Source organism: Dendronephthya gigantea, unplaced genomic scaffold, assembly GCF_004324835.1.
Source record: "Dendronephthya gigantea isolate DGI-Jeju-01 unplaced genomic scaffold, DenGig_1.0 000051F, whole genome shotgun sequence".
NCBI classification, from domain to species: Eukaryota; Metazoa; Cnidaria; class Anthozoa; order Malacalcyonacea; family Nephtheidae; genus Dendronephthya; species Dendronephthya gigantea.
In genome coordinates, this window is record NW_021163061.1 from 1063668 (window position 1) to 1084698 (window position 21031).

A 21031-nucleotide genomic window follows, 5' to 3' on the forward strand; every position below is an offset into this window, starting at 1 on the left:
TTCGTCTGAGGAAAGCAAGCTAGCTTGGGTACCAGGTCTGGATCATCTTCATACAAACCAACCCATGAGACATGCATTGTCGTTGTTGCAAAGAAATTTGCCACCAGTATCAAAAAATATGTTTTAAACAATTGTCCAGCTTGTGCATGGTTCAACCTACACCCCGACAGATATACAATGGACAAAAGACAGTAAAACTCGAGCAAAAAAAAGAATATGCTAAAGCGAATGATCTTTGCTTTGTACAAAGTGTCAAAAAAACATTTGCCTTCTAGGCGCAAAATATTCTTTTTGGAATTGTTATCAAAAATTATTTACAGTTAAAACAAACAGCCGAAGCCTGCAGCACGCGCAACGCAAAAAAAAATTACCGGAATTTTAAGAGCTTGCAGTCACGACTAATTTTTTGGTATTGAAGGGAACGATATAAGAAAGTATTTCCAACAATGATTGTTGAAAGATATGAACCCAATTACACTGAATCAGAACACTTGGGTGCAATTTTATGATGTGTGTGCTATAGCGTGAAGCTTTTATCTTTGCTTAGCGCTGCACGACTTTACTTTATACGCGAGTGCAGTGTTTATGATTATTGCGTGGCTGTTGCTCAGTTTTGTAAAGGAAAACTGCCTGAAGCACACATCATTGAGTGCTACGCATTGTACCCAAACCTAGCTGCTTACGTTAAGTTTAAGTACTCCACAAACCTGGCGATCATTTGATTAAAAATTTTTAAAGCTTAGCGCGCTGCATGCGGCGATTGATGCGAAAAAAAACTTCTTTTCTTCTTATCGGAGAATCTCATATCAACACTTCTTTTATACATTCACAATTAATGCGCTTGCAAAACTTCATAACTCTGAATATCTTAACAACTTGAAGTTCTTTAATTTAAATTTGTCGTACAGGAATGGCCTGCTTGAAATTTTTTTTTGCGTTCAAATTTTACAGCTTTTAGTTCAGTTCATATTTCGCTTGCAGTTTTGCGCAATCAAGCCATTCATATATTTAAAGAATTCTAACAGAAAAACATAATTCATTTTCCTAGAGAAAAAAAACTTTGATAGATCATTTGAAGTGAGTGTTTGCAGCGCATTTTCTAAACTCACTGCTCTTCCTGTTTAGCGCAGGAAGCTCGTGTACCATTCTTTCATGAACTGTAGATACCAAATATGCAGACAAAAAGAATGAACATTGAATGAAGTCTGCCCGCAAGAGAGAGAGAACTTAACCTATGAAGACTTTAGGCAATGGTAATATTCAAGAAATCTGTATATTAGGTGTTTAAAGGACATGAAAATAATAGCACACGAGCAACCGCCCTGAAAAGGAATGTCCCTGAGTGTGCGGTAGTTGATCACCAGGTTTTGACCGAGGTTGTGTACCCAGAACTTACATGCACATACCACACACAACATTAGTCCTGGGTACCAAATTAACCATTGCCTGAACTCAGGCTAACAAGAAAAATGTATACCTAGGGTGATCCCTCTTTCATCCGGCTGCATGGCGTCGCTTTATATCCATAAACGATCCTTTGTGACGGTGTTTGATACAACGAGTACCACCAGGGACCCCTTCGAATGAAAATGTTCTTTTCGTTTTCCAGAAATACCGTGTTTGATATCATGCAGTATTATTGTGACAAGTCCCCAAGCGCAACAGCCTCTTTCGACCAATGAGGGACATCAGATTACGTCATCGTTGTTTTTCTATCCGTCCCTCTTCGCTTCTGTCGTCTTTAGGGTTCGGTGAATTTATTGTTCGAGGTTTAGCAGCACAAATCTGTGAAACAAAATGCACGTGTGAGCGTAAATTTGAGCAGCACTCCGAAGCGAAATGGCTTTAAAACTGACAGAAATTTTTTCAAAATTAGGACAACTACAGACTAACAATTACCTTGTGACCTTCAGAAGCATTTGTCGGCATTTTGTTGACGTTAAATGTTCTCTGATGACGCTTTTCAACGCGAAACGTCACCGTGCATGGTTATAGTTCTTTTCCAAATCTTGTGGAAATCCAGGTTATTTCACAACTCGTAGCTCCTCGTTCTACAATAGAAATCCACTCAGCGCATCTTTGAATGCTCTCTAGGGACGCATTACAATGTAAATCATCGTCAGTGATTATAGATTCTTCTGAAATCTTATGAAGATTTAAGTTTACTGCTGTCGACACATACCATCGCCTCATGACCACTCTTTTACATCCTAAAATTGAAGATAAAGTAAACTTTAGTTACACAAATAAATCCTAGGATGTTTTAAAACATTACTACAACAAATTAGGGCAGAAAATACGAAACAAAACGAGAAACTAAGCTATTAAGATAGACCTTGTGCTTACCAAGGTGTGACTTTAAAGTCGGCGTTGAATGAACACCTTCTCGTCGAATTAACGAGGCTAAAATTGAAGATAAATCAAGAATAAGTTACACAAATCAAACAATGAATATTATAAAGCATTATAACGATGAAATAAGACAATAATTTCAAGAAACGACCGCATATAAACGGCGGGTATTTTAAGAGAAATAAACACGCTAACTTAACTCATTGTAATATCACATCATTTCGACGTAAACGCAGATAAAATATCATTTAATTCTTATACTCACTTCGTCTTCTTGTCTTTTTCTTCAAAGTCATTTTAGAGAAGTTTAAGCCGGGTTTTTTCCGGCTTGTAAAATATGTGACGTTCTCGTCCTTTTGTCGTGAACGGTACATCAAAAAAGTGGAAGAATCGTAGTTACATGCGCCATGCGCCTAGGGCATGACCAAAATTAAGATTTGAATTTGCCTCCCAAATTAGCTCCGCGTCCTTGATCCTCATTGGTCGTGTTCTTTCGTCCGACGTGTGACGGGTTCAAGAGGCCCTAAAATTGGGTCTGGGACTCTAAGGGGCTGGCCCGCAAAGCCTAGTGCCCCACTTAACCTCGTTGGGCGGAAAACCTAAGAACAAGCATGGAACGAGGGCGAAAGTATTCAAGGCGGACATGAGTGTTAAAAGCAAGCTATCATAGATAAACGCCCTGTCTGTTTAACACGCCTTGGGGGACTCTCTTAAATATTCATACTTTTAATTCATCCGCTGTAAAAAGCGATTCGTTTTTTTTAATTTCAAGGCGTATTTTAAATTTCATTGTTTGATAAAGTGCGTGTAAAAGTCGACGAGAATTACCAAGCTATAGACGGCAGAAAAACAAGCCGTATTGTCAATATCTCACTACGATATTTTTGAAGTAAAGTTGAAAAAATACCGCAGTAAAATTCGGTATTCTTGTTGAATTAGCTACTCAATTGTTTCAAGTTACAAGTGAAAGCTAGTGAATGGTAGTTACAAATAATATGCCCCGTGTTTACTAAACAAACATTCAGTTCCTTCTGTAATCCCCCTGATATATTGTTTACATTGTGTATTAGTGTATATATTTTTAAAAAAAAAACCGCACGAATTTGTGAATGTGCTCACAGACGTCTTAGTACAATGCGGCAAGCCATTGATGCAATCGCTTTTACCAAGTGTTTATTGAGTGTTTGATGTGGAACACTCTTAGCCGGGGCGGAGATGTGGTTATGCATTTTAATGAGTATTGTGTGGGTGTGAGTTGGAGGATGAGATGGATGGGGAATTAGACTGGGGGAATTAACTGGGGGGATTAACTGGGGGGAAACCTGCCCTGTCGTGATTGTCTGGCGCATGCAGAGCATCAGAAAAAACATTGCTGGATAAAGTAGGAAACAATGTTTCCTGGTTTGTCCATCTTCATGAAACATGGCTAGGAAACAATGTTTCCTGGTTTGTCCACTTTAAGGAAACGTGGCTAGGAAACAATGTTTCCTGGTTTGTCCACCTTCATGAAACATGGCTAGGAAACAATGTTTCCTGGTTTGTCCACTTTAAGGAAACGTGGCTAGGAAACAATGTTTCCTGGTTTGTCCACCTTCATGAAACGTGGCTAGGAAACAATGTTTCCTGGTTTGTCTACCTTCATGAAACATGGCTAGGAAACAATGTTTCCTGGTTTGTCTACCTTCATGAAACGGCTAGGAAACAATGCCTCCTGGTTTGTTCACCTTCCGGAACAATGCTTTTCTGGTTTTCTCTTGAATTTTATTGGTAAAATAAACAATTCCCACAACTCATAAATGTAGTTTTTTGTTGAAAGATCAGGCCATGTGTTTACTTGAAAGAAATGATTCGACTACTTTATAACCGCAAGGGGATATTCTGTGCACAAACCGCATGATTAATATTGACGAAATAATCTCAGGTCTCAAGTGACTGGCGCAGGAAATGAAGACGTGTCAGCGGAAATACAATTTGAAGATATCGGACGGAGCCCAAGAGATCCCAGCGGCATTTTTCATGAAATTATGAAAAAAAGTAGTTTAAATTTTGATGTTATTTCTTCAAGTACTGCGCGTCAGTATTACTGTAAAATTATTGAAAAAAATTATATTTTTCGAAGCATATTTATTGCCATAGCTTTTGTCCAAAATCATTCAGTAGCATTTTTAAGTTGGGTTTCTTTCAAACGCTTTAAGCTAGATTGAAAGATAATTTATTGAGAATTGCATATTTCTCATTTTGTGAGACTCTATCTCTTGTCTTCCAAATCTTAGAAATTGACTAGAGAAATTCAATTTCCCAAAAAAATCCGAGCAAAGATCTTTGAGAGTTGTACAACAAACCTGAGACGAAAAAGGCGTTGAATGAGGCGTTAGATTCCAGTATTTATATTAATATATACTTGGGCAGTGATTTTTCAAACGTGATCGTTACTTTGTATTTATTTCTTGCTGCTTTTAAGATTTTTTATATATTCTGGATCGAAGTCTAGAACACGTTCCGGTATATATCCAGCAAATTATCAAAGCTCCCACACACCGGGTAAATGTTTCTTTTTTCTTTCCGATACATTTCGGATTAGATATTAATTATGTTGTGATAACGAGAGCGATAACGAAGCGGCCATGTTAACGTTGTTATTCTTGTCATCACGTAGATCTGTAGGGAACCAAAGATAGCTCTGAAGGTTCTGGAATGAGTGTATATTTCATGTTATCATATATATTGCTGGGGGTACAGAAGACAGCGATATGCATGATTTATAAACGTTATGCTATCAAGAATAGCGCCTATGAAACACAATTTCCATTTGCTCATAACTCACGTAAATTTGTCATCTTCATCGATGTCAAAATGTGGGTGTATTCGACATAATTCTCTGCAATTAAATCAATTTAAATCAGCCTTTGCTGGCCAACTGACCAAAGAACATTTCTTAAATCCATTACTTTAAAAAGGCCCTAGCTTTTTGTGTTGTTTTTTTCGTTTTTACAACCGTTGTCCTTGCAGAGTCTGTAGTGATCGCAAACCTTTAGTGTTAAAGTGTTAGCTTTAGAAAAACTTTAAAAACTTTCTTTAACATAATTCAGCGCAAATTGTAAAATTCAAATTTGTTGCAATTGTTGATTGTTACAAAACCAGACCAGTTTTCGTCTAGTCAAATTCAAATTGAAATAGTCAAATTGAAAAATATTCTGGAAAACATGAAAGGTGTAAAAAGACGAGACCAACGAATTCTTCTTCGCACTTCAAACTTGAACGGCATTCGGCTGCATGCATGTTTCCTTGAAAAAGTAGCGATGGATATCTTTAGTCTTGAGGTGTGTTTTATTTTTTAAAATGTAACTCGGCTCGAAATAACTGCTGGTTTAGCCTGATTAGTTTTTCTGGCCCTTGCGAGTGAGATGCGATAAAAAGTGATGAAGCACGATCATCTGATGTGGGCAGATAAAATCTCTTTTAATCACTCGACTCTCAGACTCCAATTTTTCGATTGGTCTAAGGAATACTCATAAAAGACATTTAGCAATGGTTTTAAAAGCTGCGTCTAGAAAATGGCATGCATGTGTTTATTTCACACGGGATAATTTACTTTGCTGTGTGTTATCTCGAATTGAAATTGATTGTCTCTTAATTGTGTCGGCAATCATGTGTTGGTAAAAGTTTATCAAACTTGCGACAGTAATCATTGCAGATATCACACGCAAGCGACGAAAAACTCCGATTAATTATTTACTGAAATAAAAACCAAACGATATCGCACTAGTTTACTAGCGCTATTTATATTTGGAATTACAGTTAGTTGTTTTGTAACGATTACCCAGTTATACAATTTAACTTAACCTACATTCAAATCGATTAATTTTCTTACAATATTTTTAAACATAACACAACTATAAACAAATACGATTTATTTTTAATACAAATTTTATCATCGTGCTTAGCCATTCTGATGCAAACCTCTTATCAGTGCAATGCATCTGATGACAAAATTTCCAAACACAAAACAAAGAATCACGTTATGGAAAATTCGCTGAAACCTTTTATAAGAGGTAGAATTATACTTGGTTATTAAAATGATATAAAACGTCTTCAGATACGTTTGTAATAACAGCATGTTGTCGATCCAGCAGTTAAAATTAACATTGTTGAAGATTTTTTTGGCAGGTGTGTTGCGGTTCTTGTGTGAGAATGTTTGAACACAACTCTAGTTCTTATCGGAATGATTTATAAATTTTTAAATGATATTACGTGGGCGATAGGACGCATAAAAGAAACAACTGTTTAACAGGCGAAACTAAATCAAACTTTCATTCAACACGGCAACAAGATGGCACTGTGTAGAATCATTTTCCTTGCGATTAGTTGCATATTTTTGGCAGAATGCCGGCATTTGACGCGAAACGAAGCCTTGTCTAAAGCATTCGAAGATGTCTACAGCGAATTCGAACGACCGCGTTTGGGCGATGAGGTCATCGAGCTCGAAGAATTAGGGCCAAGACGAGGAAGAGAGATTGCTCTGGGGCCAAGACGAGGAAGGGAACTTTTCGATGATGAAAGTGATGATGAAGATGGCCCAAGACGTGGTAGAGACGAAATAACTGGCCCAAGACGTGGTAGAGATGAAATTACCGGACCCAGGCGTGGTAGGGACGAAATAACTGGCCCCAGACGAGGTAGAGACGAAATTACCGGGCCAAGACGAGGTAGAAGTGAGATTACTGGCCCCAGACGTGGTAGAGACGAAATTACTGGTCCAAGACGTGGTAGAGATGAAATTACTGGCCCAAGACGTGGTAGAGATGAAATTACTGGCCCAAGACGTGGTAGAAGTGAAGTCACAGGACCACGACGAGGTAGAAGTGACATTACTGGACCGCGCCGAGGGTAAAAAACACCAGAAAACGTTCAAAGTGATCATCCCGTTTAAACATCTAGCAAGAACCTATCATTTAAGACGAGCAAATTAATAGCCACTGGCTCTATTGTAACGAAAACTACAGATATTTTCGAAATAATAAATTGTAATGTAAGAAGACACAATGTGTTGACATAAAAGAATAATATTTATCATTTAATAAAGTGTTTTTCTTCTGCACTTATTACCTGGCTATCGAGGGGGATTAGGCATTATTTATTGATTGGGTTAAAACCACACGCCCAAGGGGGTTCACACTGAATTAAGACCTTAATTTAAAAAGGAAATAGACGAAGTATCGAGCCAGGCCAGGCTGGGAACACATGCACTAGAATGAAAACAAATTAAAATATTAAAATCCCAAATTTAATGAACTAGAGCTTGCCTAGTAAAGCTTTGTGTGAACTTGAATCTCAATGAAAAAAACGACACACTGTCGCATGTTTTTCTCATATAATGAAGAAAGGGACGAGGTTCCAGATGAATTAAGGAAGAACTGCATGATAAACCCGGAACTTCAACTATATGAGAATGTTTCTGGCGGTCATGTTTTTATTAAAAGGATATTTTCGTGGTTTTTCCTGCAGACAGATTATTTCTGTCTTCCAAAAGCCACATTAAGACATCAACGTTTACCTTCGAATCATCGTATTTTTCACAAGTCTTCATACACAACGTGAAATCGGTCTCATAGACTTCTTGCACATGTATAATACACACAAATATTAGTATCTTTTTATTTATATATACAATTAGTAGTTAATTACGTTTCTGTTCAACCAACTCTTGAACAGCTGCCGGACTCAACTGATAAAATCAGCGAGGCTCACGAACAGACGTTCCTGGAAAGTTTAGAAATCGTTGGGATTAGGTTTCCGGGAAATGGGTTGGGACACTTAGGCCCGGATTACACTACTAAATTTTCTCTGATTAAAGTTGAAATTTTCCAACAATACGTCCCACGTTTTAAAGGATTTGTTGAAAATACTGGAAGGAACTGTAACACTATAATTATTACAAAGTTATTTCATCCGAATATTAGGTACAAAATGTTTAAAACTTTGGATTTCACAACGCAAAATTGCAACTGTGATCACAGAAACTTGATAGGGTAAACCGGGCTTTATTCAGTGTGTCAGAAAGCGTTCATATATAGAGCTCATGAGATGACCTACCTCATTCGTGGTCATTTTAAAAAAGCAGGATCCTTTTCTCAACGGGTTTTCTACAGATGGGACACTCGTGCATCCGATCCCCACACAACTGACACGTCCCATGACCACAGAGAAACACCAAATTCTTTCGCTTGTCCAAACACACAGGACACTGAGTCTTAGGAGATGAGGTTTTAAAGAAAAACATTAGACTAGCAATAGAGAACGTTGCCATCCCCAAGAACACGAGACGTTAGGTATATTAAGACATGAAGTACACTATTAAGACGATCACACGATCAAACTTTGTCAGATCCAATTCACGTCTGCATGATGGATGTTTCATGGTCTATCGACTAACAATGTGTATTGGACAGCGAATCCTCTAAGGCCAATGCACTGCTTCAGTACTGCTTTATCAATAACAAACTATATCCCATACGTCAGAAGTGAATTTGATCCGAGAAAGCTGGATCGTGTGAACGGGCGTTTAGACCAGCAAGAGAGGACATTACCAAGCCAACCCAGCTTGGTTAAGTCAAACAGGATTCATTCTTTCACATTCTATAAAATTCTATACCAAAAATCACATCCCAAGGGGTCAGTTTTTTGCAGCCAAAGTAAACGCAATAATTACCTGTTCCTTGATCTCTTGTAGCTGTTGTTTCAGCGTTCCAATATCCTGTTGAGTGAGTTCCCTCTTTGGAGAACAAGTCGTCGTAAGTTCCTCAGGTTCTAGAAAACACAGAGAGTTGTCAATGGTGGTTGGAAACATGAGCGAAATTTATATACTTGTGAGAGCTGACCGGCCGCAGTTATAATTAAGACAAGTTCATCAACTCTCCGGCGCCCTCCGGCAGTAAAATATCATTAAGTATTAGTCGTCATGCAAGCTGATTCTGTATTTACACAACTTTCTTTATCTTCCTACCTCGTCCACCACAACACACGATAAAAGGAATTGACGTTTGAATCACTTCACGACACTGAATACATTTCTTCATCAGCGCCGCGCAGCCTTTAAAAATCGAAACGATCAGTTTTAAAACATTGCAGTGTTATCGAAAACACATCAAATACACACGAAAGTCATCTCACCGGTGCAAGCATTCATATGTTGACAAGGAGAGAACAAAACACTTGCTTTTTGATCGGAACACACGACACATTCCTCAATCTGAAATGGAATGAAATATGATTGACGCGGGCAATTCTGTATGTCCACATGGCTTAGTCATAGAAAGTAAGATACTGTATAGCATCAAATGTGGTATAACAACTGCCTAAATAGACAAAGGGCCTTCAGGTCGAAACGTCGAGAAGTGTTTTGTCTATTTAGGCAGTTGTTATACCACATTTTATGCTAAGTTGTTTGAAGACGCTGCCACGCTGCTCCCTGGTTGTATTGTAAGATACTGTATACCTTAGTTTTGGACTGAACTGGTTCCTTGCATAAAAGACATTTCTTGACCCGCGAGGAACACACGAAGCATGTAGTCACATGACCGCAAGGACCATATAAGGTGTCCCGTCGTGCATCGGAGCATACCATGCACTCGTCATGTTTCTCGTCTTCCATTGACTCGTTCTGCGCAGCCGCACTGGCTACAGCTAGTTGGTTGTTGGGAATTTGCTCCCTGGAGAAATAACAGATATATTTAGTATCAGGAATATATAAAATGACCCTGCCGACACACTGCTGAATTATCCCCCAATGAACACTGCTGCTCGTTAAATCTCCCCTTACCCCCTCAGCATTACAAAGATGTTGTACTTCATGTTATCTAATCACTCTGAATGTACGACTATTAGACATCATTCAAACGTACGTGTTTCTCTCCCGGTTGCAGTTCGTCAAAGCTCGACACAGGTTCGGATCAGGGCAAAGATCCAGAGGACTCTGTCCTTTCTTGTTTCTGAACGATAAATCAGCTCCGTTGGCGGCCAAGAACATCGATATTGAAGCACTGCTTTTCTTATCACCGCCATGACTACCAAGTCCCATTAATAACTGGAAAATACGAAGTTAGGATCATCTCTTATTGATCCAGTGTTGCTACAGGAGGAAACCTAAACTAAACTAACTTTATTTATACTGAATAGCTCTATCAGTTCTAAACTGTTCTTCCTAGAGGCCCAGTAAGGATCATCTCTTACTGATCCAGTGTTACTGCACGACGAAACCTAAACTAAACTAACTTTATTTATACTGGATAGCTCTATCAGTTCTAAACTGTTCTTCCTGGAGGTCCAGTAAGGATCATCTCTTATTGATCCAGTGTTAGTACAGGAGGAAACCTAAACTAAACTAACTTTATTTATATTGGATAGTTCTATCAGTTTTAAACTGTTCTTCCTAGAGGTCCAGTAAGGATCATCTCTTACTGATCCAGTGTTACTACAGGAGGAAACCTAAACTAAACTAACTTTGTCTATACAGAATAGCTCTATCAGTTCTAAACTGTTCTTCCTAGAGGTCCAGTAAGGATCATCTCTTACTGATCCAGTGTTACTACAGGAGGAAACCTAAACTAAACTAACTTTGTCTATACAGAATAGCTCTATCAGCTCTAAACTGTTCTTTCTTAAGGCATCCAATAAATACCTTTCCAACATCTTGTCTGTCTTGCAGTAATCTAAGCTGTGATAAGGTGTGATGCCTCAGTGCCTCGTGTAAGGCTGTGTCGCCATCTTTATCAGGAATATCTAATCTCGCTCCTTCACGAACAAGAAGCTAAAGAAACGAGACAAACTCAGTTCAATATTCAGCCTCCGTGTTTTTAAACAAGTTCATCAACAATACAATATCAATTATCGTGACATAAACCACGGAAGGTCTTCAAAATTGATGCCTATAGATGTTCTTATATTTGTCCTAAGCTGTAACGAAAGCGTACTCACCCTAACTATTTGAGTATGCTGTCTTTCCACGGCAAGATGAAGAGGTGTTTGAAGATTAATGTTTTGAATGTTGATGTCAGCCTTACCCTGAAATAAATAACAATGTTAATATTTTTACAAATGTTATAGACGACGTTTAGTAAAGATAGGAAAGGAAACCTGTTTAACAAGAAGCTCGGCGACTTCAACGTGGTTGTTCAAAGCAGCGAGATGCAAAGCAGAATATCCATCATCTTTCTTCTCATTAACAATCCACGCCCGAGGTAACTTACTCAGCAAAATCTTCATCGCACTGTTAAAAAGAATGATATTTCCGTCACGTCTCTCATCTCACTTGAGTCCTCTCTAACTTCGGATGATCCTTTCTACAAAAACCCCCTGACCTAACCCTCTGATCCTCTCTCTATCCCTAATGCTCCCCGATTGCACCAAAGCTTACCTCGGATTGCCTCTTAATGCGGCATGTTGAAGCGAGTTGAAGCCATTGTTGTTTGATAATGTAATATCCGCACCCCCCTCTAACAACAGTGCTACTATATCATCACGCTTCTTTGCAATTGCATCGTGCAGGGGGGTGTCGCCATCGGAATCCTAAAAATGGAAAGTCTGTTTAGCAAACGATAGTTTAGTGATTCGGGATTCCTCCTGGAACAACAAGATATAATCCCTGTAGGACCTTCCTTCTATAGTAACACTGGATCAATAAGAGATGATCTTTACTGGACCTCTAGGAAGAACAGTTTAGAACTGATAGAGCTATCCAGTATAAATAAAGTTAGTTTAGTTTAGGTTTCCTCCTGCAGTAACACTGGATAAATAAGAGATGATCCTTACTGGATCTCTAGGAAGAACAGTTTAGAACTGATAGAGCTATCCAGTAAATTCAACCACTGACCTGCAAACTTGCATGACACTTCAATTCCAACATGACTTTAACAACCAGTACATGTCCTTTATTAACAGCAACGTGTAATGGCGTTTGACGACGTTTATTTCTAGCGTTAAGATCAGCTCCAGTTTTGCCCAGTTCTTGGACAATATCAGACTCATCCCCGAAGGCCGCGTGATGCATCGCTCGATCACCGTCTTTATCCTTCAAAAAATAACAAGATGAAAAGTTAGTGACCTTGAAATCGTTGTAAAATGTTATTGATAAAAACGTGTGATATTTTTTTCCAATAGCATATGAAGTACAGTATATAAGATGTTGTACCTCGATTTCAAGATTAGCATCGAGGCTGATAAGCAGTTTGACCACGTCTAAATGTCCATTCTGACTGGCGGCTTGCAGAGCCGTATGACCAGAAAAGACACCATTCATCTTGAAAACCATAAAAATATTGGAAGTCAAAACTTATTCGCAAGCTCGACGCGAGAGTGACTCCGTAATAATAAATAATTATAATAATTAAAGCAACACAAATTAACGAGTTGTTAGATGCGAAAATACATTCAACTTGTGGACAAGCGATTAAATATATTGATGTAAAGATTTGCTTTAGCCCAGGTTTTCAATAACCAGCCCCTGGTGGTAATCTCAATGATACATACGTCTATTTCTCTTCTCAAAGCATCCTCAACTTTAGGCAGATCTCCGCTGGCTGCAGCTTTAACAAGCTCTTCCACAGGATCTCCTGACACGTGAGTTTCGAAGAGTTTCTTGAGAAGAGCGCCGAGACGTTCTAGCAAGATAGACATTGTAGGATGTTAAACCAGGATATTTCGTTAACACCCGAGGCCGGTTGTTCGAAAGGCGTTTAGCTTAAACGGTGGATAAGCCAAAGTTTAAAATTACTCTCATACATCTTGTGAATGACTAAATCTGCGTCTCATGCATTAAAGATGTACTTTCATTGAAAATTAAACTATTTACATCGAAATATTTCAGCTCAGTTGTTAAATAAATATACAGTTTTGTTTTCCATTTTGAACTTATCCACCGTTTAAGCTACAGATGACTGTTTTTATCACTCAGTCATCTCATACCTCCAGACGAGCCAGCAAGCTGGGAACTCTCTGATGAAGCAACTCTGATCACAGCTGAAGGATTGTACGTCCAGGAGGTTCCACTGATGTCAATCTAGAAGATTTCAAGAAATGAATTTTCATCACGAAACTGCACTAAACTAACTTTATTTATACCAGATACTAGATACAGTGTAGCTTTAAGAGTCCTAAGCCAAGCGAGGTCCAGTAAGGATAATTTTTACAAACCTTAAGATCACCATCAGGATAAACTTGCTGAATACGTCCAATCTTCCCAAGAGTCTGTGAAACGAGATATTTGGAAACTACTTACTTACATTTTAATACACAAACAAGAGTACCCAACTTATGTCATGATACCTCTTTTACCAGCAAATGGTCTTGTCTGTGATCTACTAAACATAGCCTACAGTTCTTGCTAAAAGTCTGGAGTATGAACCCCACTTACGTACCGCCTCCATGGCCTCTGTCCACTCCCCATGCCCCAGTTGTAGGCCTCTCACCCTCTCCACATCATTACATATCTGTACAAGATCTCCAATATTGAACTGTGCTGCAGGGGAGGTGATAGGTGGGGTAGAAGGGGACATTGCTGTTGCACCGCTACTACCCCCGGTTGCTCCTGATACTTGGGTAAGAACAGCAGGATTGAATGTCCATCTGAAAAACAAAAATTTCACTAGATACTGTTGTATTTGTTTCAGACAACTTCACTTGTTCAACTTGTTACATTGAATTAGGGATGGGGAATGTTTAAAGACTGGTCTGGTTGTATCAAGCCTGTTTAGCTTAAACTGTGGATAAGTCAACTTGAATATTATGCCCTGTATATGTAGTTGTTAACAGTATCTTTGTATTAAGCTTAAAAACGTTTAGTTTTTGAACTTAACCACTGTTTAAGTTAAATTAGGCCTGATACAACTGACCCATGCAAAGTTAATTAATCCACTAACTTTATCCATATCACAAACACCTTCTGTCTTATTCTGCCTTATTCAATTGCCATTTAAGTTTTGTGTGGTTGGGTCTATTGGTTGAGACTTGAGCACTATTGTTGTGGTTCGGACTTGAGCATTATTTCCAAATGATGGATGAAAGTTGTTTGTGATAAGCACAGTGTCAGTCAGATATGACCGGTATGATTATATCAGCTGTAACTCTGTGTCTTATCAGCCTATTTTGCAAGGCCTAGCATAGAGAGTAGCCAAGAGCATTGGGGATCATTCTGGTCTCAGTTACTGACCTGTTTCCACTGGGATACGTCACAACAATATCATGATCCTCGTCAATACCAACAATTGTTCCAGCTGTACTTAATGTCTAAATGTTAAGAGTTAAAAATTGCATCTTAACAGAATTCAAAGATATCTTTGTATTTATATATTTTGGTTTTTAGACTTTTCTTGTGAAATGTGATACTGTACCTCGTACATTCCATCTGTCCAGCCACCGTGACCATTTTGCAAAGATTGAACAATTTCTAACTCCAGATCAACCGTTACTAAATCACCAACTTGAAACTCACTCAAAGACTGAGGATGATTGCTGCTGCTGGCGCTTTCACCTATGAAGAAAAATGCAGGTTCCCAAACATGCATTCTTGTAATTATTAAACAGAAATAGCTTGGTGCAAAAGCTTTGAGAAATGATTGGATATATATAAATAATACAGCAAAGGTTAACTATAATACTGTACCTAAACTAACTTATTTAGTGTTCTCTGACATTTTTAACCAGTTCTTGCTCAACATTTTTCACAACAGAAGCTTTGAGAAATTATTGAATATATAAAGAATACACACAGCAAGGGAAACTATTAAACTGTACCTAGCAATGGCAAATGATCACGGTAATATGTTCCGCCTTTTGAATCACTTAACACCTTTAAGTCACACTGAAAAAAACACATTTTGTTGGATATGTCATCAGCAATTACATAGGAGAATGTAACCTGGTCTTACCATTCCTTCAAACGCAACACGATAAAGATTTTTAGCTCCATTATCCCACAGGACATATGCAGCACTTCTGGGGAATAAAGAACTCCAGTCTTGAATTTCGGTAACTTTTCCTCGTCGACTTGTTCCACCTTGAAGATTACAACATAGACAGCAAAATTAAACACTTTAGAACATTGCATTAAACCCCAGGGAAGTTTTAGGCCCTCAAAATTCGGAATATTTAACAATTATTCGCCTTAGTGCAAAAATACTAATTTGTTTTAAATACCATCCTGTTCCTCCCACTGCCAGTCAATTCCTCGGACAACTCTGGCACCAGGAAACAGCCCACGAGCCGTCACCTTTTTGCTTTTTCTTCTTGACTCAATTAACACTCTTAAAGAGAGAAGTGTGTTTTAACCTTTCGCTTGTGATAGGTATAAACAAATGCTTTGTGACCATAGACTTGTTGGTAATTAACATGTTTTCAAACATCATACTAATGTACCTTTCATTTCCAGGATTTGAAATTCGATAGAACCTGTGTCTGAGAGAGTGCTTGTCACCATGGTAGCACACAGAGCAGAGATCATAATTTGGACATTCTGCGCATTTCCATCGAATTCCAAATATGGAGTGCTGACGACAGCCATCGCACATGATTGCTTCATGTTTCACTCCTGAATAGATATAACAATGGTCTCACTTTGTCATTGAAGATGAAGGAACAATATTCAAGTGTTCAATATTTATTGATCCAGTTGAATTGGATAGTGAAACGCTTGTGTACGTACTGTACTATACACATCGATATAGAATGCAACTCCATGTAAATATAGCAACCAATGGTGGTATGAATGGAGTGACCATATAACAAGATAAACTGTATTCATTTTATTCTGGGACAAAATGAAGTGGATGTAATAACGAGGTGGTTCTATTAACGAGGTGGTTCTATCAATGAGGTGGCCATAAGCCTGAGGCTTTCACATCAAATTAGAGTCAATTTAGAGGGTCAAGAATTTATGCATGCCTGAATCTCTAAGCGAATCACCTTAATACTCATGAAGTTGAAAATTTTTTTCACTTTTATCTTATAACATTGAACTGGGGTCTAATTATAAGAATGTTAAATATACTTTCAAAGAAAACAGCTTAAATCTATATCACATGCAAATTATACAAGCCACTAATTAATGATCTCAAGAGCGATTATTATTTTATGACCGTCTAGTCACAACAAGAGCACTTGTATTGAAATATGACAGTACACAACATATTGTCCTTCAACTCAATCTTTCACAACAAACTATTTTTCATATCACAAAAGGACTCGGTTTCTTATTCAGATTGACCAATATTACAATAAAATAAATGAACATTACATTGACAGAACAATAATATAGTTTATGAAGGCGTGTCATGCACTGTTATGCAAATGAACAAACATTTCAGAGTTGTATTGAGCAACTGAAACATATCGCTAGAATCATTCATACAAAAATGGAGTGTGTAGAAGAACTAGAAACGGCGTGATTTCGCACACAAATCGAGGCAAAAAGGTCAGCAAATACAGGATAGTGTACTGGGGTAAATCCTTCAAACAAACCTGTTGGAGAAGAGTCGAGTATCCTCAGATCGTAGAAGCCAGAGCAGCGATAATTTGCGGCAGTGCCGTTGTCCCAAACACACACGACCTCCTCGGAGCTCTCAAAGCTTCTTACGGTTCCTAAATGACCCTCTCCGCCGTCTTGTTTGCCCCATTTCCAGTCTGGGCCACGGACAACCCGACAACCAACGCCATCCATCAAAACAGCGCGAAGAAAAAGAGTTATTTTAAAGAAACCACAACCACATGGTTCTCGTCTTCCTCCTTTTTACTTTTTTCCCTTTAATTTTTTGTTGTGGTAAAATATGGCCGCGCGGACCCTGGGACTAAGGAAGATGATCTTAATAACAACTGGATTGATACCAAAATCACATACATCGACTCTCTAAAACAATGAAAATTTAAGAATATCTTTCATGAATATTGATATTGCTCATGTTAGGACCAAACTCAGACAAAACTGACTTCATTTAGTGTTCATTGACATTTTTAACCGGTTCTTGTTAGAAATTTTTAAGCTGTTCGGCTGTTCCTATAGGTTTCCCCTTTTCCTAGAGGCAAGCTTTGGTGCCTATAGACTTTGAAAACTTGCGCTGCCGTAAAGAAGTAATTCTGCTTTGGCGAGAAAGATACTATTAACGAGTACGAAATGACAGGTTTAATTAGTTGAGAGTGAAAGGATTTAAACAAATTATCAAAGTGATTAATTTGAAGACAAAAACTTTACTTGGCTTTTATTTGTTGAACAAATCCCCCCACGATAATGGCATGACAACTAACAACTTGATTAAGATCTAGGCAAATACTGCGAAACCATAACAATAAACGGCGATAAACTAACACAACGATATCTGTACTAGTCGCTTTTAAAAAAACAAAGTGAATTGGCTCGAAAATATAAAATAAAACGTTGAAACAAAACCGGTTTCTAGATATATTCAATGCCAAACGCCATCTATGTCGATCTTTCCATCATTAATTTAGGAATCTTCGCTTAAAAAAGGAGTAAGGTAAGTAAATTTACATTAAATTAACATTGTATTGACCGTTTTACAATTGCAGTTCAAAAGAATTCTCCGAGGTCTTTTCCCGAAGGATTTTCCTGTGGTTATAAAGGGAAATCTCTACTGGATCTCTACTGGACCTCTAGGAAGAACAGTTTAGAACCGATAGAACTATCTAGTATAAATAAAGTTAGTTTAGTTTAGGTTTCCTCCTGTAGTAACACTGGATCAATAAGAGATGATCCTTACTGCTTGGACCTCTAGGAAGAGCAGTTTAGAACTGATAGAGCTATCCAGTATAAATAAATTTAGTTTAGTTTAGGTTTCCTCCTGTAGTCACACTGGATCAATAAGAGATGATCTTTACTGGACCTCTAGGAAGAACAGTTTAGAACTGATAGAGCTATCCAGTATAAATAAAGTTAGTTTAGTTTAGGTTTCCTCCTGTAGTAACACAGGAAGGCTAATTCTTTTACTCGGTATATGAAATAAATTTCTAGACAACTAGTTCACAGAGCATTCCAAACATGACGGACAGCCGACAAATACCTAGTGCCCAGGTGGTAATGGAACTGATGTTGCACGAAGCAGCAGCGAATGGTGACGATAAGAGAATCGAGGAACTGCAAGTTTATTTAAAAAGAGGAAAGATATCTGTTAACCAAGCTGACGTGGAATGGGGAAACAGAACTCCTTTGCATTGTGCGGCTGAAAGAGGTTGCTATAGTAATATGATCTATCATAAAGAGACATTGTTTTCTGGTTTGTCTAACTTCATGAAACATGGCTTGGAAACAATGTTTCCTGGTTTGTCTACCTTCATGAAACATCGCTAGGAAACAATGTCTCCTGGTTTGTCTACCTTCATGAAACATGGCTAGGAAACAATGTCTCCTGGTTTGTCCACCTTCATGAAACATGGCTAGGAAACAATGTTTCCTGGTTTGTCCATCTTCATGAAACATGGCTAAGAAACAATGTTTCCTGGTTTGTCCATCTTCATGAAACATGGCTAGGAAACAATGTTTTCTGGTTTGTCTAACTTCATGAAACATGGCTAGGAAACAATGTCTCCTGGTTTGTCTACCTTCATGAAACATGGCTAGGAAACAATGTTTCCTGGTTTGTCTACCTTCATGAAACATGGCTAGGAAACAATGTTTTCTGGTTTGTCTACCTTCATGAAACATGGCTAGGAAACAATGTCTCCTGGTTTGTCTACCTTCATGAAACATGGCTAGGAAACAATGTTTCCTGGTTTGTCCATCTTCATGAAACATGGCTAAGAAACAATGTTTCCTGGTTTGTCCACCTTCATGAGACATGGCTAGGAAACAATGTTTCCTGGCGTGCCCATCTTCGGAAAGCAGGTTTAAAATGGGTTTTACAATACAATATTGCACATCATTTATAGGAAACCCAAGATGCGTGAGACTTCTTTTAGAGTCAGGTGCAAATCCCTATGCACGAATGGTCGGAGGATGGACCCCAGCTCACTGCGCTGCGGAAGCTGGCCACTGTGACATTCTGCAGACGTTAATCGACTTTCAGACACCAGTGGATATTAAAGATGACAACGGCGATAGACCAAGACACATTGCTGAAATTTATGGACAGAACGAGTGCGTAACATTATTGAAAAGGTAGGCTTTAGGCTTCTCTATAAAGAACAGTTTAGAGCTATCCAGTATAAATAAAGTTAGTTTAGGTAAGGTTTCCTCCTGTAGTAACACTGGATCAATAAGAGATGATCCTTACTGGACCTCTAGGAGGAACGGTTTAGAACTGAAAGAGCTATCTAGTATAAATAAAGTTTGTTTAGTTTTGGTTTCCTCCTGTAGTAACACTAGATCAATAAGAGATAATCGTTACTGGACCTCTAGGAAGAACAGTTTAGAACTGATAGAGCTATCCAGTATAAATAAAATTCGTTTAGTATTGATGCTCCTTGCGGTCGTATCCCTGAATAATAAGTCTTCTTTAATCCACCAGAGCGGAAAAGCATCCAGTGGGACAGTACTCGTTCAAGAGTAAGAGACTTTGGGGAACCGTGCAGTCCTTTACTGAGGATATACAGGAAAGTGTCAGGCAAAAAACGATAGAAAAAAAATAATGTGGATGTAAGATTCGATGTTGAAAAGACTGACCGTGGTATATGACAGCGAAGGCGTATACCTGTGTCGCTGTGAGACCGAATATTATGTTTACATAAAGTTCCGAGCCATGCATGGACAGGTCATGATTATAAATAGCTTCATGTATGTGACAAACATCAAAAATCATGTAAATACACATTAGTAGTAGAATCAACATGGCGAACAAAATAAATTTGCGGCAAAATTATGCGTCTCAACTTCCCATTGTGGCACCTCGGCGACGAAATAAACAAAAAACTATACTTTGTGTTATCAGACTTTGTAAAAAATACCTGCATATAGAAATCCTTAGTTATAAATCGTCTTTAGTTATACAAAAAGTTCTCTCAGTATTAGTCTTCAAGTTCTGCTTATAGATCCCGCATACTACATCTCAAAAACTCTTAATCTCCTGTTGATCCAGGCTAATCTCTTGTATCTGATTCACGTTTATCACAGGAGGAAACTGCATGATTCGGCCACGGATTTATACCGGATAGCTCTACTGTTCCAGACTGACCAGACAGCTTTTCCCGTAGGGTTAGTGCATGTTACTACAGCAGGAAACCTAAACTAAACTAACTTTATTTATACTGGATAGTTCTATCAGTTCTAAACTGTTCTTCCTAGAGGTCCAGTAAGAATCATCTCTTATTGATCCAGTGTTACTACAGGAGGAAAACTAAACTAAACTAACTTTATTTATACTGGATAGCTCTATCAGTTCTAAACTGTTCTTCCTAGAGGTCCAGTAAGAATCATCTCTTATTGATCCAGTGTTACTACAAGAGGAAACCTAAACTAAACGTGGATTACTCTTCTTCGAGATCTGCAGAGAAATTATCTACTTACCGTATTTGATGACTGTATGCAGCAAAGCGCACGAGAGCATGAATCTAGTTCCGTTTTTCTTCTTGAGTGTTTCAACACGGTGTAATTGAAAACAATCATTAAACTTAGGTAACTATTAAAACTAAGTGACAATTAAACTTAAAGAAACCTTGAATATAGGTATAATTTTTATCGTAATCA

General features: G+C 38.2%; 3 protein-coding genes across 5 annotated transcripts; 2 read left to right on the forward strand and 1 right to left on the reverse strand.

Annotated features, from left to right (window-relative positions):
- The first annotated feature begins 6640 nt into the window (after positions 1-6640).
- On the forward strand, positions 6641-7385 carry LOC114528804 (eukaryotic translation initiation factor 3 subunit A-like). Its single transcript, XM_028550521.1, has one exon. The coding sequence runs from the start codon at positions 6683-6685 to the stop codon at positions 7241-7243; it is 561 nt and encodes a 186-aa protein (XP_028406322.1). The 5' UTR covers positions 6641-6682; the 3' UTR covers positions 7244-7385.
- Positions 7386-7768: 383 nt separating this feature from the next.
- LOC114528783 (E3 ubiquitin-protein ligase MIB1-like) lies at positions 7769-17141 on the reverse strand. The gene is made up of 24 exons (XM_028550500.1): positions 16861-17141; positions 15760-15931; positions 15541-15647; positions 15273-15400; positions 15139-15205; positions 14736-14875; positions 14555-14631; positions 13764-13971; positions 13540-13593; positions 13312-13405; positions 12877-13007; positions 12539-12646; positions 12221-12418; positions 11765-11916; positions 11485-11617; positions 11326-11412; positions 11030-11158; positions 10254-10435; positions 9848-10061; positions 9523-9601; positions 9356-9442; positions 9062-9159; positions 8446-8602; positions 7769-8112 (listed from the first exon to the last, which is right to left on the reverse strand). The coding sequence occupies exons 1-23, from the start codon at positions 17057-17059 to the stop codon at positions 8462-8464; spliced, it is 2985 nt and encodes a 994-aa protein (XP_028406301.1). The 5' UTR covers positions 17060-17141; the 3' UTR covers positions 7769-8112; positions 8446-8461.
- A 503-nt stretch (positions 17142-17644) lies between these two features.
- Positions 17645-20304, forward strand: LOC114528784 (ankyrin repeat domain-containing protein 66-like). Of its 3 annotated transcripts, none has more exons than XM_028550501.1 (4): positions 17645-17870; positions 18365-18581; positions 19279-19507; positions 19857-20304. In XM_028550501.1, the coding sequence occupies exons 2-4, from the start codon at positions 18392-18394 to the stop codon at positions 19975-19977; spliced, it is 540 nt and encodes a 179-aa protein (XP_028406302.1). In that variant the 5' UTR covers positions 17645-17870; positions 18365-18391; the 3' UTR covers positions 19978-20304. The 3 variants fall into 3 exon arrangements, with proteins under 3 accessions (XP_028406302.1, XP_028406304.1, XP_028406305.1); XM_028550503.1 differs by having other exon boundaries at positions 18373-18581; XM_028550504.1 differs by having other exon boundaries at positions 18380-18581.
- Positions 20305-21031: the final 727 nt, after the last annotated feature.

Excerpts from the sequence above, each read along its gene's own strand:
- LOC114528804 (XM_028550521.1), top strand. The coding sequence starts at position 6,683 with ATGGCACTGTGTAGAATCATTTTCCTTGCGATTAGTTGCATATTTTTG.
- LOC114528783 (XM_028550500.1), bottom strand. The coding sequence starts at position 17,059 with ATGGATGGCGTTGGTTGTCGGGTTGTCCGTGGCCCAGACTGGAAATGG. Across the intron at positions 15,206-15,272 it reads GTGTTGCGTTTGAAGGAATG|TGTGACTTAAAGGTGTTAAG; the intron begins GTAAGACCAGGT and ends TGTTTTTTTCAG. Across the intron at positions 9,602-9,847 it reads CAGTTCAGTCCAAAACTAAG|ATTGAGGAATGTGTCGTGTG; the intron begins GTATACAGTATC and ends ATTCCATTTCAG.
- LOC114528784 (XM_028550501.1), top strand. The coding sequence starts at position 18,392 with ATGACGGACAGCCGACAAATACCTAGTGCCCAGGTGGTAATGGAACTG. Across the intron at positions 18,582-19,278 it reads GCATTGTGCGGCTGAAAGAG|GAAACCCAAGATGCGTGAGA; the intron begins GTTGCTATAGTA and ends CATCATTTATAG. Across the intron at positions 19,508-19,856 it reads TGCGTAACATTATTGAAAAG|AGCGGAAAAGCATCCAGTGG; the intron begins GTAGGCTTTAGG and ends TTAATCCACCAG.